Here is a 17,051-nt window from a genome sequence, read left to right on the forward strand (position 1 = left end):
TCCCACCAATTGCAATATCTGAATGTTAAGTACAAAAAAAAAATAAAATTTTGAATATTTTATCATATGCCAGCAATTTAGCACTTGATTCAATACTTCAATTTCCATGTAACAACAGACTTAAGCAGAAAGTAACTAGTAAAAATCTATGGTAGCGGACTAAGTTCTGGTACAAAACCTAAGCACCATGTCACCAAAAAGATATCATCTCAAAAGCCATCCCCTCCATATCTCAGAGCTCTCCTCTCCTCTTCATTTGCTCAACACTTTTCAATATATCTGGATTAAAGAAACGGTCATGCACAAACTTTCTCTCTTGTGCTTGTCTCTCCTTGATGGCATTAGGGTATGGGTTTGGTGGTGGTTTCTTTCCTTAAAGACCGGCAATTTGTTTCAAACGAGCATGTCTTCTTTTTCTCCTTTGTCTCCATCCGATATGCCAACTAGAAGGGATAACAATAGTTAAATAAGTTAATATCAGACAGGATACCAATTAACATGATCTATTATTTGTAGTGGACAGATAAAAGTTGCAGTTAGTTACCAAAAACACTTCCTATATGAGGAATATTTCCTCAATAGATCCATACTAAGAAACACCAAGGAGTTTCCCTTATAATTGTGTCATGCTCTGAAACAAACTCAAGTTTTTCCTCCTTTTTTTGTGATAAAAGAATCATTCAAATTCCATTCATTTCAATATTCACTATGCATGCATCATATCTGAACACATGTACAACGGCGGAACCCTTAAAACAAAATGCAAATTTAGTTCCGATATTGAAGATAAAAAAATTTTAAGTATAGGTGTATCTGAATGAACAATTTGCATAAGATCATATTCCAAATATTGATATCGCATCATCTGCAGTTAGCTTCCATAACACCAAACTTTGAAAGCTTGCTTTCTTTTCTTCAGTCCGAAGATTAAAACATTAAACACCAAATTTCATTACTAACGGAGTGATAATGAAAACCGAATTGACTTTAAAAGTACAAGTCTAAAGAGCTTCATACCATGATATACACAATAATGAATAACGAAAGAAACATTATGTCGAGAAAATTATACATGATGGCATCATGATGTTTCGTCACCGGACATTTCTGGAAAATTTTTTTATGTAAACATCCCTGCGAGACTAATCTGCTTAACTTTTCCATAAGCACGAGGAAAGGTTTTGAGCTTGAGCCTCTCATTTTAACCTGCTGGCGGCGGCCCTATCTTCTTTTTTTTTTCTTCTTTTATCTCTCTCAGAGATGAAACGTTGTCTTTAATTTTCCCTTTTTGTGGTCTGTTGAAATCAAAATTTTAATCATAAAATCCCAAGGACATTCCAAAAGCTGAATACCTATCTCAAGAAGCAAGGAAAATTTTTTTAATTTTGCAATGAATATTACATCTTTAATGAAGAGCCAACTATATTTTAAGTCCTTTTTTGCTATCAGCAAATGGACAAGTTAAAACAGCATGAAATTCTCTTGAAACTGACACTCTTAAACAGGTTGCTTCATGGCTTGCAAAAATGGAATCCATTAAGGGAAATAAGGTTCAACCTCAGAATACTACTAATCTGGCTGCTATCACTGATATGGTTCAGAGTTCAGCTTCATCTTTCAAAAGGCGGGGTACGAAGAATCGTTTTGTCAGATATGCGCTTCCAATGATTTCATTGACTGTGTTTGGCGCAGTCGGCCTTGCCGCCTTGGTCATCTCTAGCTAGGCAGGTTAGTTTTGGAACCACTTTAGCTTATGGGACTTTTGTTTCAGCAGGGAGTGAATGTTGGTAGTTTAGAATGTGGTCTATCCCACATTAGTAGAAAAATCACTTATATATGGTTTAAAAGAAATTACTTATGTTACTTATGTAATTGAGTTAAGTGTTGGAGTGTACTAAGTCATTTGAGTTTATTAGAAATTTTTTTAATAGGTCAGATAATTTTAAAAGTCAAAGATGGACACTTGAGCTAAATTTTTAAATCTTTTTATTATTATTTTTTATTTATTACTGATTCTGAGTAAATATGTTTGAACAGTGAAAAATATGACTGTTTAAATAAAGTTTATTTAAACAATAAAATATGACTATATAAAATATCATGACTTTTTAACTTGGTTTGATTAATGACTATCATTTATTATAAATAGATCTTACTACTTGATCAATTTCATTACTTCTAATTTAGAGAGTTTTAAAGCTTTGTTGTTTCCTATAGGCATAATTGCCTAGTGTTATTCACACCTCAAAGCTATATTTTCTTCTTTCTTACTATTTTTATTTTTCTTAAATTTACTAACAATTTAAAGGCAATTATGGATACTACATCCACTATTGTCCCTACTGCTACTATGGATTTGGAATCAAGCATGAAAGTTTACTTTCAAAATCAAGATGTAATTAGACTTGATCGTTTTAATGGATCAAACTACACTAGGTGGAAGGACAAAATGATTTTTCTATTGACAGCATTGAAGATGTTTTATGTACTTGATCCAAATTTGAAACCAATTCCAAAACCAACTCCTGAAGATTTTGATGCTATTAAGGCAACAAGAAGCAAACGTGAAGAAGATGAAATAATATGTCGAGGTTATATTTTGAATTCATTATTTGACCATCTATATGACCTATATAGGAATATGAAAACACCAAAAGAGATATGAACTGCTTTTGAACACAAATACATGAACGAAAAGAAAGGTAAAGATAAGTTTTTGGCTTTGAAATACTTTGAATTTTCAATAACTGATGATAAACCAATCATGGACCAAGTGCACGACTTGCAAATTCTGGTTTCTAAGTTGAGTGAGCTAGAAATTAAGGTTCCTGATTCACTTTAAGTTGGAGCTAATTTGTCAAAACTTCCTCTTTCTTGAAATGGATATAGGAAGAAAGTTCTGCATTCGACAGATACTTTCACTATTGAAAAATTTCAGACTCACGTACAGATTGAAGTAGAAAATCGTGCAAGCGATGCACTCTTTCTTGGAGGTTCAAATGTGAATTATGTGAGTAGACAAAATTCTGAAAAAACTCACAAGTCTTCTACTAAATTTTAAAACAATTTTAAAGTCAAGAAAAATGGATTTAAGAAATCCAAATTTAACAAGAATAAAATGTGTTTCCATTGTGGAAAGAAAAGACATTTGATTAAAGATTATAGATTTAAAAATACCAAAATTAAGATTGGTTTTGGTTCTAAAAGCAAGGCAAATCTGGTTGAGCAAGAAATTAATGAACTTGTGGCAATGGTGACTGACATGTAAATTGGAATGATCACCGAAGTTCATATGGCTATTACAAATAAGTCATCTGATTGGTGACTAGATTTTGGTGCAATTATTCATGTTTGCAACAACAAAAAGCAGTTCAAGACTTATGAAAAATACAAGAGACCAGAAAACATCCTTATGAAAAATCATGTTCCAGCTAAAATGATTGAAAAATAAACAGTTGAATTGAAATTCACCTTAGGACAGAAACTAACTTTACTTAATGTTTTTCATGTTCCTGATATTAAAAAGAAACTTGTATCTACAAATCTATTATGTAAGAAAGGCTTTAAGATTGTACTAGAGTTTGATAAAGTTATAGTCTCCAAAAATGGTGTATTTATTGGAAAAGATATTCCAATGATGGTATGTTTAAACTAATTATTGATGAAATAAATAATGTTTTTGCTTATATTGTTGAGCATTCTTCTTTTTAATGGCATGCTAGATTAAGACATTTAAATTATCAATATATGAATCATATGACTAAGCATGGCTATATAACATACCAGAAAAATCATGACATTAAATGTGAAATCTGTGTCAAAAAAAAAATGACTAAGAAACCTTTTCCTAAAGCTGAAAGAAATACAAAATTATTAGAACTCATAAATTTTGATATTTATGAGTTAAATGGTTTATTAACAAGGGGAGGAAAAATGTATTTTATAACATTTATAGATGATAGCTTTTGTTATACTTTTGTGTATATAATGAGAACAAAAGATGAAGCTTTTGATAAATTCAAATAATATAAATCAATTGTTGAAAATCAAAAGGAGAAAAAAAATCAAAATTCTTTGAATTGATAGGGGTGGTGAATATTTTCCAGATTCATTTTCTCTTTTTTGTGAAGATAATGGAATTATTCATCAAATGACAGCCCCTTATGCACCCTAACAAAATGGTTAGCTAAAAGAAAAAATAAAACCTTGGTTGATATAGTAAATAATATGTTGTTAAATGCTAAATTACCTTTAAATCTTTGAGGAGAAGCACTTTTAACAGCATACCACATACATAATAGAATTCTTTCAAAGAAATTTTTAAAAACACCATATGAACTTTGAAATCATGGCAGAAAATGAAATTTGGATTATTTTAAAGTGTGGGGGTGCATTGCTTTTTATAAAATACCTTATCCTCATAAATCAAAATTAGGACTTAAAGGTATTAAATTTATTTTTGTTAGTTATGCACAGAATTCAAAAGCATATAAACTTCTTAATTTAAATATTAATGTTATTATCGAATCTATTCATGTAGAATTTTTTGAAAAAAGTTTATATGTGATACTGAAACTAATATGAAAAAATAAATTGAAATGATTCCTACAACTAAAAATAAAAGAAAAGAAAGTAATGATTCTGTTGAAATCAGAATGAGCAAAAAAACTAGAAAAGAGAATCTTTTACCTTCTGATTTTGTTTCTCCAGATTCTATAATATTCTTAGTAGAAGGAAATAGAACCAAAGTGCTTAAGAAAACACCAATTCTACTAAATGTAGATGAAGACCTTAAAACATTTAATAAAGCTATGACTTCAATAGATATTGCTTTTTGGAAATAAGCTATTAATGATGAAATGGACTCAATCATGTCCAATAATGCATGGGTCTTAGTAGATTTACCTCCAGGTTTTAAACTTATAGGATGTAAATGGGTGTTTAGAAATAAATATAATAGAAACCTTTAAAGCAAGATTAGTTGCAAAAAGTTTTAAACAAAATGAAGGCATAGATTATTTTGATACATATGCTCCGATAGCTAGAATAACATCCATTAGAGTTCTTATAACTTTGGCTTCCATTTATAAACTACATGTGCATCAAATGGATGTTAAGACAACCTTTTTAAATGGTGACTTAAAGGAAGAAATATACATGGAACAACCAAAAAGTTTTATTCTTCCAAGTAATGAGAATAAAGTTTGTAAATTAATTAAGTCACTTTATGGGCTAAAGCAAGCTCCTAAACAATGGCATGAAAAGTTTGATTCAATCATAGTAGCCAATGGTTTTAAATATAATGGAGCATATAAGTGTATTTACTCAAAATTTACTAAAGAATATGAAGTTATAATATGTTTCTATGTGGATGATATGCTTATTTTTAGTACTAATATGATTGGCATAAATGAAACCAAAAGGTATTTGATTTCTAATTTCAAAATGAAATATTTAAATGAAGTTGATACCATTTTGGGAATTAAAGTTAAGAGATATAATAAGGGTTTCGTTCTTAATCAAAGTTATTATATTAAGAAACTACTTAATAAGTTTAAGTATCTCAATATAAAAGAAACCAATACTCTATATGATACAAGTATAAAATTAACAAAAAATCAAGGTTATATAATTGCACAACTTGAATATGCTAATGCTATTGGAAGTATTATGTATGTTATGCATTGTACTAGGCCAAATATAGCTTTTTCTATTTGCAAGCTATTGAGATATACAAGTAAGCCTAGTATAAGTCATTGGAAAGCCATAGGAAGAGTTCTCGGTTATCTTAAAAGAACTAAAGATTTTGGGCTTATTTTATTCCGGAGACCCAACTATTTTGAAAGGATATTCGATGCAAGTTGGATCATAAGTATAAGTGACAATAAATCCACTACAGGATGAATGTTTACCCTTAGAGGTGGTGCAATTAGTTGGGCATCCCAGAAACAAACTTGCATTTCACATTCAACTATGGAATCTGAATTTATAGCTTTAGCTGTAGCAAGCAAGGAAGTTGAATGGTTAAGAAATTTATTAATGGATATAGAGTTGTGGACACAACCAATGAAAACCATTTCATTGTACTATGATAGTGAAGCTACTATGTCTAGAGCTTATAGTGAAATTTATAATGGAAAATCTAGATATATTAGTCTAAGACATGATTATATCAAAGAATTGATAAAAAAATGGAGTAATTAACATCATATATGTTAAATTTGCTAACAACTTAGCAGATCCTCTTACCAAGGCGCTACTTAAAAATTTGGTAACAAGCACCACAAGTGGAATGAGTTTAAAATTCCTTTTAGACACCAAAAATGGGAACCTAACTTTGAATTAGTAACCTCTAATTACAAAGTTTAATAGGTAATAACAAGTTATTGTTATGTGTCTGTAAACACTAGTCAACTCATTCTAAATATTTGAAATACTAGTGTAAGCCATTGCATTAAAGGAGGATGATATTGAACTCTTAATGGAGTTTTTAAATGTTTATAGCAATGGAGACATAAATAAAAACTCCACCTATGTAAACATAGAAGTGGTGCCGCTTCAACAAAAAAATTAAAAACTTTCTTGTAAATGTTTATAAATAAGGATAAGCACATGGCCATAACAGTACTAAAATGATTATAAACCTTTTGCAGAATATTAAATAAGTATTATGTGTATTATATCTTAAATTTTAACACTAGAAGTTGAGATTTAATCTGCGGACACCATCAACTTTGTTAGAATACTAAAGTATATACGCTATTGAAAGTTTAAATCAAAAGATACCTACTTGTATTCATAATATTTATTTTTGTGAAAGGTTAAAGATTAAACACCAACATTCCAAACTAATAGGGGGATTGTTGATAGTTTAGAATGTGGTGTATCGCACATTGAGTAGAAAAATCACTTATATATGATTTAAAAGAAATTACTTATATTATTTAAGTAATTGAGCTAAGTGTTAAAGTGTGCTAAGTCATTTGGGCTTGCTAGAAGTTTTTCCAGTGGTTCAGACAATTTTAAAAGTCAAAGATGGGCACTTGGGCTAATTTTTTAAATCTTTTTGTTGTTGTTATTATTATTTTTTATTTATTACTAATTCTGAATAAATATATTTGAATAATGAAAAATATGACTATTTAAATAAAGTTTATTTAAATAATAAAATATGACTATACAAAATGTCATGACTTTTTGAATTAGCTTGATTAATGACTATTCATTTATTATAAATAGATCTTTTTGCCTGACCAATTTCATTATTTTTAATTTAGAGAGTTTTAAGGCTTTGTTGTATCCTATAGGTATAATTATTTTTAAGTTAGTGTTGTTCACGCCTCAAAGCCATATTTTTTTCTTCTTACTATTTTTGTTTTTATTAAATTTACTAACAGTGAATACATCTGTTGTTCTCTGAATAGCATATGCAAATATAAACTATAGTGATCATGGATATCTAAAAATTGAAATTTTCAAAAAAAAAATTCAAAAATTCTTTTAGAATATATATATTTTAATTTTTTAGCCACTCTACTCACTATTACTATTTAATATTCGGTCATAACCCACAGTTAGCCAACACCCGACATCCAACAAACATCCTCTACAATAATTAAATATAAAAAATTTTGAAACCGCCATTGAGAATAGCATAAGTTAACTTTGAGAGGCATACCGTGTTATGTTATAGATAATTGGCTCAGTTCCGTTTATGATGCATGCCTTATGGTTGGAGTGCGACCAATGTATTCGAGATGCTAATGCTGGAATGCAGAGTACTTGTTGCTGTTCAGATTTTGTATACGAAGACTTTACATGAAAACTCTATGTTTGCATCCTTCATTGATGCTTCACTAGAGAATATCTGATCATTATTTGGATCTTTTAATTTAGTAAGAATATCTGTTTCAATTACGGTTGCAACACCTCTAATCTGTAGTCATAGTTATTTTCATCATTTTGCTATGGATTTTCCCCTTCCTGCTGCTCTTTTCCATGTTCTTCTAAAATGTAATGGTACATTGTAGTTCAGCAAGGATATTGCAAAGGTGAAAAATGATCAAGAATGGGAAATTATTGAGACCAGGAAAGCATTATCAAGAACAGGAGCCATCGACGCAAATTAGCCAAAAAAATACTTCATTGGAGGAAGAGTTGAAGATATTTATCTGAAACCTCAAGCTCATGTCAAGTTGTGAGTGACTTGCCATTTCTTCTATTTTCTAGGCTTTGCAAGAGAAGGTTGACACAAACAACTATGACTATAAAAGAATTCCTAGGCCAAATGAAGGCAAGTTGGGCTAGTTTTGGGCTCTTTGTTCGAAAGGTTGTTTTTGTAGCTGTAGTAACATTGGCATTTTGAACTCGAAATTTAGCTCACTTAATTCATACAATCACATTTAAGAAATAATATCTAGTAAATTTTGATTTCAAATTTTCACACCTCCAACAGTTCTTTTATCTGCAGTTTGCTATCTCTTTTGTAAAAAAAATTAATATTTTGGTGGAAAATCTCAGGGTTTTTAGTTTTGCTACATCTTGATAAATACTTGGTTTAATCTAGTCTGCTAAGAATATGTCACTTATGTTGCCCTTGATTGTTGCAAAACCGGCACGCAGTTTTGATTGTTGAGATTGATGTATGTAGCAAATGATTCAGTGTTCCATTTAAAAATTTATACAATTATCAAAGCCTGTTGCATGGTGCATACGTTATCCAGAGAGGGAAGCTCATTGTACAAGGCAGCAAGAAACAGAAAATTGTAGGAGTGCACCATGTTAATCTACGTTTCCCAAATTCATTGCCCGATGCACTGGTTTAGGATATTGCCTGCATAACCAAAGATGTCACAGGAGAGGAGGGGGTCATGGTGGGAAAAGAACAAGAAAACAGCTCGTGAATATCCCCAAACCATTGCAAATGCACCGCGGGATGCTATCCCATTTTAATGGGTGGTCTCAGCTTTTCCTGATAGTCTTTTTCTACCAAAAGCTTTTAATGTAGTAATCTGGATTGTCAAATGTGAGATTTTGTTGTGAATTATGTTTTTTCAGTGTGCAAACCTCTCCACAAGTGTTTAGCAATGGGCTTAGCCATTTGGGTGACTTGAACTAAATTATTTCTACACATGAACCTAACAGAAAACTGTGCTAATAGAGAAAATTGGATTAGTGCTGAGATGCCAAGAACCCCAATTTGCAAAAATTTTTAGACTTATAATTTTAGACCTTATCACGATATCCTAACATGAAAATGATATAAAAAAAGATTAAAAAAAAATAGTTTAAAATTTTGACAAAAACTAAAAAATATCTTTCATTACAAATTACAATATAATTTATACGTGTTTAATACAAAATAAATACAACACGGATACAAAAGGTACCAAGTCTAGAAGTTTTAGTATACTCCTTCAAACTTATTCTCTCATCTCTGTAAAATTTTCAAATTTCAGCCCAAAAAAATGGAACAAATTTACTGATAAGGCCTTGATTTAACAAAGAAATTAAAGGTGCTCTCTGACCAGGCAAGACTCTGAAGGGTAGACAGTTCTAGACCATTTTTGCTTTCATTGTTTGGTGATTACATCATAACTTGGCACAAAATCTTGTTAACTAAACTGCAGTTCAAGGACTGAATCAACTTCCTGTAACCTTGGATTCTTGCACTTCTGGTCTTGGCCTTCACTGAACTGAACTTTTTGCAGTAATCTTGTCTTGTATATTTTTGAGTCCATGTTCTATCCATGGTATCCTCATTATGTTTCTCAGACTTCCTACTAATCTTGTATGTTCTGCAAATTTACGTCAGTTGTATGATCATCCTGTTTCTCAAACAGTCGTCCATCGTATCTCAACATGTATCACTCCATTCTTTGAATTGATCAGGTGGTATTTTTGGTTGATTCGTCCATTATGAACAACATCAGCGAGGTTGATATCCACATTTCCCAAACATTCCTACATAGAAAATTATTTAAGAAACTAACATTATAGAGAATAATCACATTTTTAAAATGGTTATTAAATTATTAAAACTTTCAATTTAGTTACTAAAATTTGAGTGCATGATTTTTTTTAGTCACCCAACTATTAATCTTTAACAATGTGTTGATGTGATAAAGACATATCAGCTGTCAGGTATCACAAAGTATTTGCTATATCAGCAAATTTATTTCTTCTTAAATTTATAATACCAAGTCAGCAATATTATGCGGCATATGTGGTAACATCACGTGGTACCTTGACAGCTAACGTGTCATTGCCACATTAAAACACAGTGAGAGACTAATGATTGGATGACAAAAAAACTTACTCAAATTTCAATGGCTAAATAAACACACTTAATAGTTGGATGATCATTTTAAAGGCATGATCATAGTTGAGTGATCACTAATGTATTTTACGTTAGATAAAATGTACAATGAGAATGGAGAAAGTTGCATACCTTGGATCGGAAACTAATGCCTGTCCTCTTGCTGATAACCTCAATATGGATCTTCTCATTTAAAGGAGGCTCCTCAAGCATGAATTGAAACTCTTCATTCCAGAGAGGATCGCGGGTTCTCTTGATCATCTGAAACATACCAGTTCATCAGCAATGTGGCAGAACTCATAAAAATTAGAGTAATTACTATTGAATTTTAACTGTCAGTATTCCCTAAAGCAATTCAAAAACAGCTAGTCACATTATGGTAATTAGGGAAGGGGAGACAAAAGGCTCAAAAAAGTTTAAGAAAATATTTTAAAACATAAGAAACCTATAATTTAAAATATATTTTCAAATATTGAAATATTCTCTCTTGAATGTGCTCTTCTCTTTGTTGTCCAGGTTCAAATTTGTTGAAAGACTGTGAGAAGATAATTTTTCATGAATTCACTAGATCTAATGTAAATAAACCTGCTTAATCGGCCTGAAAAAGTGATGTAATGGGCAAAATTTAAAAACGGGCTTAAAACAAATCTTTATTAGGCTTGGTTTAGTTTAAAACACAATTTCAAGCTTGGAGTCCCTTAAACTACTGAAACCATTCAACACAAAAACTTAACCTAGCAAAAGATGGGTCCAATTCCTAATGTGCAAGCTTTGAGTTGGACCTAGCATGTCAAGCCAGGAACAGAATTTGAAGTTCTAACAAGAATAAAGGAAGCAAAAAAGAATGCAGATTAACTAGCAAGCTTTGGGTCTTTCTCCTTTAGTGAGCCTTGAATAGACTTATCGTGACATGATATGAAAATAATATGAAAAAAGACATGAAAGCAACATGAACTGTGTTTGATCAAATAAAAAAAAGAGTTTTGTGTTAAGCGTGTCAATACAAATTGTAACATGATAATTTTTGTGTTTTACATGAATTAAACACCAAATAGACAGATACAAATTTCTGTCTATCCTGATGCAACAACTGTGAATCTCTTTTTCTCTATATGCGCATATGCAGCAATTATTTAAAGGAGAATTAGAAGAATACTATGCATTTAAATGAGAAGTTCACCTTTGTCTTCTTTGTTTCTCCTCTGAAAAGGACCACAGCATAAGGATTATTATGGCGTTCACCCTCAACATCCTCAGCTCCTTGAACCATAACTGAAAGTAGACCTGCTCCACTAAAGACCTCACTGTCAGATGGCCTGTCTAATCCACTTTCCTTTCTCCCATATCCATCCTGAACCCCATCTAAGTTCATGCTGTCTTCTCTAAAAGGGGCATATGTCAGCTCCACCACAATTTTCCCTCTTTGCTTCGTATCTTCAGGATCATTTACCTTTGTGTGTTTCAGCAAATTAAGATTAAATTCCTTTGTCTCATAGGGTGTAAGAAGTTTCAAGGGGATGAACTGCATTCCCAGCTTGTCATGAGCACCAACCTGTGGAGAAAAAAAACTCATTTGTTCACCCCAAAAATTTCATTACATTATCAAGTAATTGGAAGGTGAAAAAACCTTGTCCCAGTCAAAGACTTTCAACTGAAGAACTTGAGATTGGGGATCCTTTACAATAAGCTTGAACTTCTCATTCCATTCAGGATTCAAGTTCCTCTTCTTGATGGTCGTTTTCTTTGCTGGCAGCCTCTCTCCAGTTAGCTTTAATTTGACATAAGGATCTGATGTTCCTAAGATGTCCTTCTTTAAGAGTTTTTGTGCCCGCACAACTTTTACATGTAGAATTCCAACAGGCTTCTTCACAGCCACTCTATAGAAGGACCAAAATATGTACATAAAAGTTCTAGAAAGTTCTGTAAGAAAAATGTAGTAGATACTAGCAAGGCATACTAAGAAACTTACGTTGCAGGATCAAGAATAGGTATCTCAAGTGTTTGTGGCCAAAGGTAGAGGCTTGCGACTTGCCTTTTAATTGTTTTCTGCAGGCAACTAGAATAGTTAGTTGACTCATCTTCAGACATAATTCTATGTACTAAGTACATAAACCCTCCATGATTGTCCAATTCAGACAGCCAACAAAAATCCTACTTTCCAATATAAAATTACCAGTACAGCACCTGGACAAACTGATAAAGGCCTGGAATAGCCATAATATCTCCTCCAAGTATACTCATCCCAAAGTCTACATCAGGCTGCAGGTATGTAGTAAATATCATTAATGGAAAATGATTGGAGAATTCATTTAAATTTAGAAGAGGATAAAATCATTTTAATCTTATGATTTTCGATGTTTAAAAAGTTTTGATAAAATACATCATTTGTCACTTGACTATAGTTACCTTTTTAAAATAGTCATTTTAACTATTAATCTTTTTAATTTATCAATTTAATTACTTAAGTTTGAGTAAGTGCTTTTTTGTCATCCAATTATTAATCTCTAATGGCATATTGATGTAACAATTTCACATCAATTGTCATGTGTCACATGACATTGTTATATGGCTAATCAAATGATGTGATGGTGCCATGTAAATATGGCATTGCCACATAACATATGATCCATCCAATGATGTGACAATGCTAGGAGACATATGACAAATAACGTGGCATTGTCACATCATGACAAAAAAAACCCTTACTCAAAGTTAAATACTTAAATTCAAAAAACACTATTATAATTAAATGACCAATGCTGTATTTTACTCAAAAATTTTACTAACCTTCTCCAGCAGAGATACTGCAACAGTTGCAAAACATGGTATGGTAGGTACAAGAGGTTTCAAAGTTATCCGTGGTGCCACAAATATTTGTAAATCCACTAACTGTGAAGAAGCATAATCAAACTCTTGGAAAACGCATCTTTCTTATACAAAGAGAAAAGATATATTCTTCTGTCAATTCTGTCCCTAGATTCTTCTGACCTGAACTGTGATTCGAAAAGATAACAACTTCAACACCAAAACTATGTTTGGATTGCCAGCCCATCTAACTGCTGGTTCCAGGACTAGTTCTTTCTCATTTGTTTCACAGACTTTTAGACCTGCAAATGGTAAATTACAACAAAATGAGAAAAAAATTAAGAAGCAATAAAAGGCTCCAGAGGCAGATTCACATATATAGGTAGGATGTCCATCGACACCTCAAAAGATTGGAAAAACAGAAGAATTTGAAGGAAATTTTCCTTGGACACCTAAATTTTTTTAGATATCTTTTTCATCCATAAAATTGATAAATCCGTCGACAGTTTTATATATATTATAAGTGAATATTCCGGAAAAAAAAAAATCTTAGATCTGTCATTGATAGGGCTGGATGCTCAAGATTTCCCATGCTTAAACATTTGCTCCTACCATGCTATGATTTTGGTGAATAAGTAAACATCCATTTCGTTTAGAAGAATCCTATCTTACTCGAATGTTTTTCAGTCAAGGAGCATAAGGTAATTATATCACAATAAAATCTTGGAGAGTGTAAGTATGATGGGAAATTCATGAATTATTTAGAAATAATTATTCCATGGATTTTCTGACAACAGCTCAAAATCAAAAACTGATCTCTTTCTCTTATCCAAAAATTTTACCCCAGCTTGTGATTTGATAAATATGCCACAAAAAGTTCAATGGGAATGGGCTTTGCAGGTTTTTCTAATCTTCCATTGCTTTATGCTATTAGAAATTATTTAGAATCCTAGTTGTGACAATGGGCTTTGGTAGTTTGTGCTATAAAATGTCACTTTTGTGATTTTCATGGCATCTTTCTTTTTATATACAAATGGGGCTGCAGTCAAGGGATAAGAAAAGAGATTATAGGTGTTGGGATTTAAATTCTATACTTGTGGATGCAATCAATTGAGCTAAGCTTCGGGTTCATTTTCATGGCATTTTATCAGATAATAAGATGCAAATGAGCTTGGCTTTCATAGTACCAAAAAAGTGAACTTGGCTTTCTACCATAGAGTTCAGTTGCAGACAGAGTATATTTGGTGTTATCTGTGGCATCAACTCTCATCACAGTGAATAAGGTAAGTACTGCAGACAACTTACCATGAATTTCTGGAGGAAGAGTTCCAAGACTTAGATTATCAAACTCAATGGCTTCTATCTGAAACTTTCCAATATACTCTGCAAACATGGTTTCTGTCATGCTTCTTATTCTAGCACAAATTGCCTGTAGATTAAAATCAAACTCCAGCTTCATAACTAAAATAATATAACATCTCAATACTCTTTAAGACATCAAACTACCTTATCAAGGTATGGCCACATATCAGTAACAAACTTGTTGAACCAATCTACCTGCATCATCCACAGAGTTACCATCAATATACATCTATGGAGAAAAAATGATCAGAGTTAAGAATCTAAATAATCCGAGTCTACAACACACTCACTCTCTCATAATCAGGGCATTTCACCCATATTGGAATATCAGCAAGAAGATCCTGCAATGCACTGTCATCTAGCTCGTAAAGTGGCCTAGTGATCGGTTCCTATACCAGGTACTTCAAATAGGTTAGATGGAAAATAACATCACTATCAACTTGGAATTTCAAATCTCTACAAGCTAGTGAGTTAATATGATGTTTCATAGAATACAGAAGGAAATTCAACTATCATTAAATCATCCTAAGAATTAGACCCTCCATCCTATCTCATGTTGATAATTCATTTTTTCTTTTTCAAATACTTGAATGAGTGTACCATAATCAATATTGACCGTGAATAAATTATGACAAGTGCATGCATGATTAAGGATTTCCCTGGAATGAACATTAAAGGAAAGAAAAAAATGGTCCATATCTATTTGTACAAAACTTCAATTACTTCACCTTTTAGCTTGAACCCCCACTGGCAGAACAATTCAAAACCCCAAATTTTTTACCATTAAAGGAAATAAAAGTCTCACTTTGCTTTTTCCTCTAAATACTTGACTTTGATAACAAGAATTAATTCATCCAAACATCTTAAACAAGTTTTTCTCTGCAAATTAAAATATATAAACTACAATAAACATGAAATTATTCTTTCACGGACACAAAAATGTACAGCATTAAAAAATTGCAATGAAAAATAATTGTAATGCATATTATTTCAGTCACAAGTCACTTGGCTAGAGACATAGGTTCGAGCAGTAATAATCCTCTTGTAAAAAAAAAAAGGTGTATATTATTACAATTGAAAAGTTTCTGTCTGTAAAAAAAATACGGCAAAAATGGCAGAAAACCAATAATGGAAGAGTAATTCCACTTTTCCAGAAAAGAAGGGAAAAGAAAACCACATTTGCCAAGGCTTTGAAGAAATCAATGAATACCCAGATGAAATCTAAAACTTTACTACAAAACACCATGAAGCTCTGATACATTGTTATATCTGAACCAGTAATGGAAAAGCATTAAACTTTGCTAGAAGTAAATGAAAAAGATTAAAAAAAAAAAAAACTAATAGACAAATCCAACAATCAGATTCTGATAAACTCAAATAAAATAAAATAAAATAACCATTTTTACAATAGCAATGAAGAAACTAATAATTATCTGGTTGAAATCTTAACAAAAATAACCAGAAAGTTAGGTGCAAAAGCATTCCACTTCGACAAGACAAAGTGAAAATAATGAAAAAAAAAAATTTTGTTTTGCAAAGGCTATAATGAAGAAAATAATTAACAAATACCCAGAACAAGAATGATGAAAAAAGAAATTAAATTCTTTGTTTACCTTCACAGTTTTGGGCTTAGAGTAAATGAAGAGAAGGAATCCAACCAAGATTCCAAAAGGAACTCCAATTCCAAAGCCAAAAATTCCCAACAAAGTGCTCAACAATCCCATTTTTTTCCCCTGTCAGCTTAGTTTTTTGATAAAGAAAAAATGAAGAAATATGGGTTGGTTTCACAGACAAGGAAAAAAGATTTAGAGAACAAAAGAATTTTCCTTTGGTGAGAATGTGTAGAAGCTGATGTTTCTACGTGTTCAAAAACGTAACAAAGTCTTTGTCTCTAAATAAAACCGCCAAAAACATATACAGGTGGCCAATTTTTATGTTTCCGGTTCAAAATTGAACTTGTTAAGGTTACGGCTGCTCTCAAGTCTGAAAGCAATCTAGTTTTACATACGAAATAACGTTGACAAGTTTTTTAAGTGAAAAAGAAAATATGGGATAAAGTTGAATTTTATCGATATATTTTGACTTAAAATTGATGTTATATCATTATAAAGAGTTTGAAAAAAAATGTTTAAAAAATATTACAAACAAAAATAATAGAATCCGAATCAAATGGACTACTATTCCAAATTATTTTTATATTATAAAAAATTATCAAATATATTAATAATAAAATTTGTTAATTTTATAAGCGAAATTAAAATGATTATATATATCTTTTATATATATAAAAATTTTAGTTTAAAAAATAAGTAAAATATGTACCATAATTTTAACCCTACTTGTTAAATTAAAAACTTCACTATAACATTTTATGATTTAAATCTCAATATTTGTAATTTTTTTTATCTATTTTATTAAAAAAAAATTCTAAGTTTGTTAGATTTGTTGAGGATTTAAATTTCGGATCTCAATGCCCTCAAAAAAGGGTAATAAGTAATAACTACAAAATTATCCTAAGTAGTTAGTAGAGATATTATTTAATAGTTGCTTAATATAGGAGTTTTTT

General features: G+C 31.2%; 1 protein-coding gene and 1 pseudogene across 2 annotated transcripts; one reads left to right on the forward strand and one right to left on the reverse strand.

Annotated features, from left to right (window-relative positions):
- The first annotated feature begins 1,526 nt into the window (after positions 1–1,526).
- Positions 1,527–8,361, forward strand: LOC149515773 (uncharacterized; annotated as a pseudogene).
- Positions 8,362–9,293: 932 nt separating this feature from the next.
- Positions 9,294–16,409, reverse strand: SYTC (Calcium-dependent lipid-binding (CaLB domain) family protein). Of its 2 annotated transcripts, XM_022890127.2 has the most exons (12): positions 16,099–16,409; positions 14,776–14,874; positions 14,630–14,680; positions 14,429–14,552; positions 13,307–13,425; positions 13,106–13,207; positions 12,503–12,577; positions 12,288–12,364; positions 11,946–12,195; positions 11,499–11,870; positions 10,451–10,579; positions 9,294–9,963 (listed from the first exon to the last, which is right to left on the reverse strand). In XM_022890127.2, the coding sequence occupies exons 1-12, from the start codon at positions 16,207–16,209 to the stop codon at positions 9,835–9,837; spliced, it is 1,638 nt and encodes a 545-aa protein (XP_022745862.2). In that variant the 5' UTR covers positions 16,210–16,409; the 3' UTR covers positions 9,294–9,834. The 2 variants fall into 2 exon arrangements, with proteins under 2 accessions (XP_022745862.2, XP_022745863.1); XM_022890128.2 differs by lacking the exon at positions 14,776–14,874 and having other exon boundaries at positions 16,099–16,347.
- Positions 16,410–17,051: the final 642 nt, after the last annotated feature.

This window comes from Durio zibethinus, chromosome 12 (assembly GCF_047325235.1).
Source record: "Durio zibethinus cultivar Kanyao isolate XHJ-2024 chromosome 12, ASM4732523v1, whole genome shotgun sequence".
Lineage (NCBI taxonomy): Eukaryota > Viridiplantae > Streptophyta > Magnoliopsida > Malvales > Malvaceae > Durio > Durio zibethinus.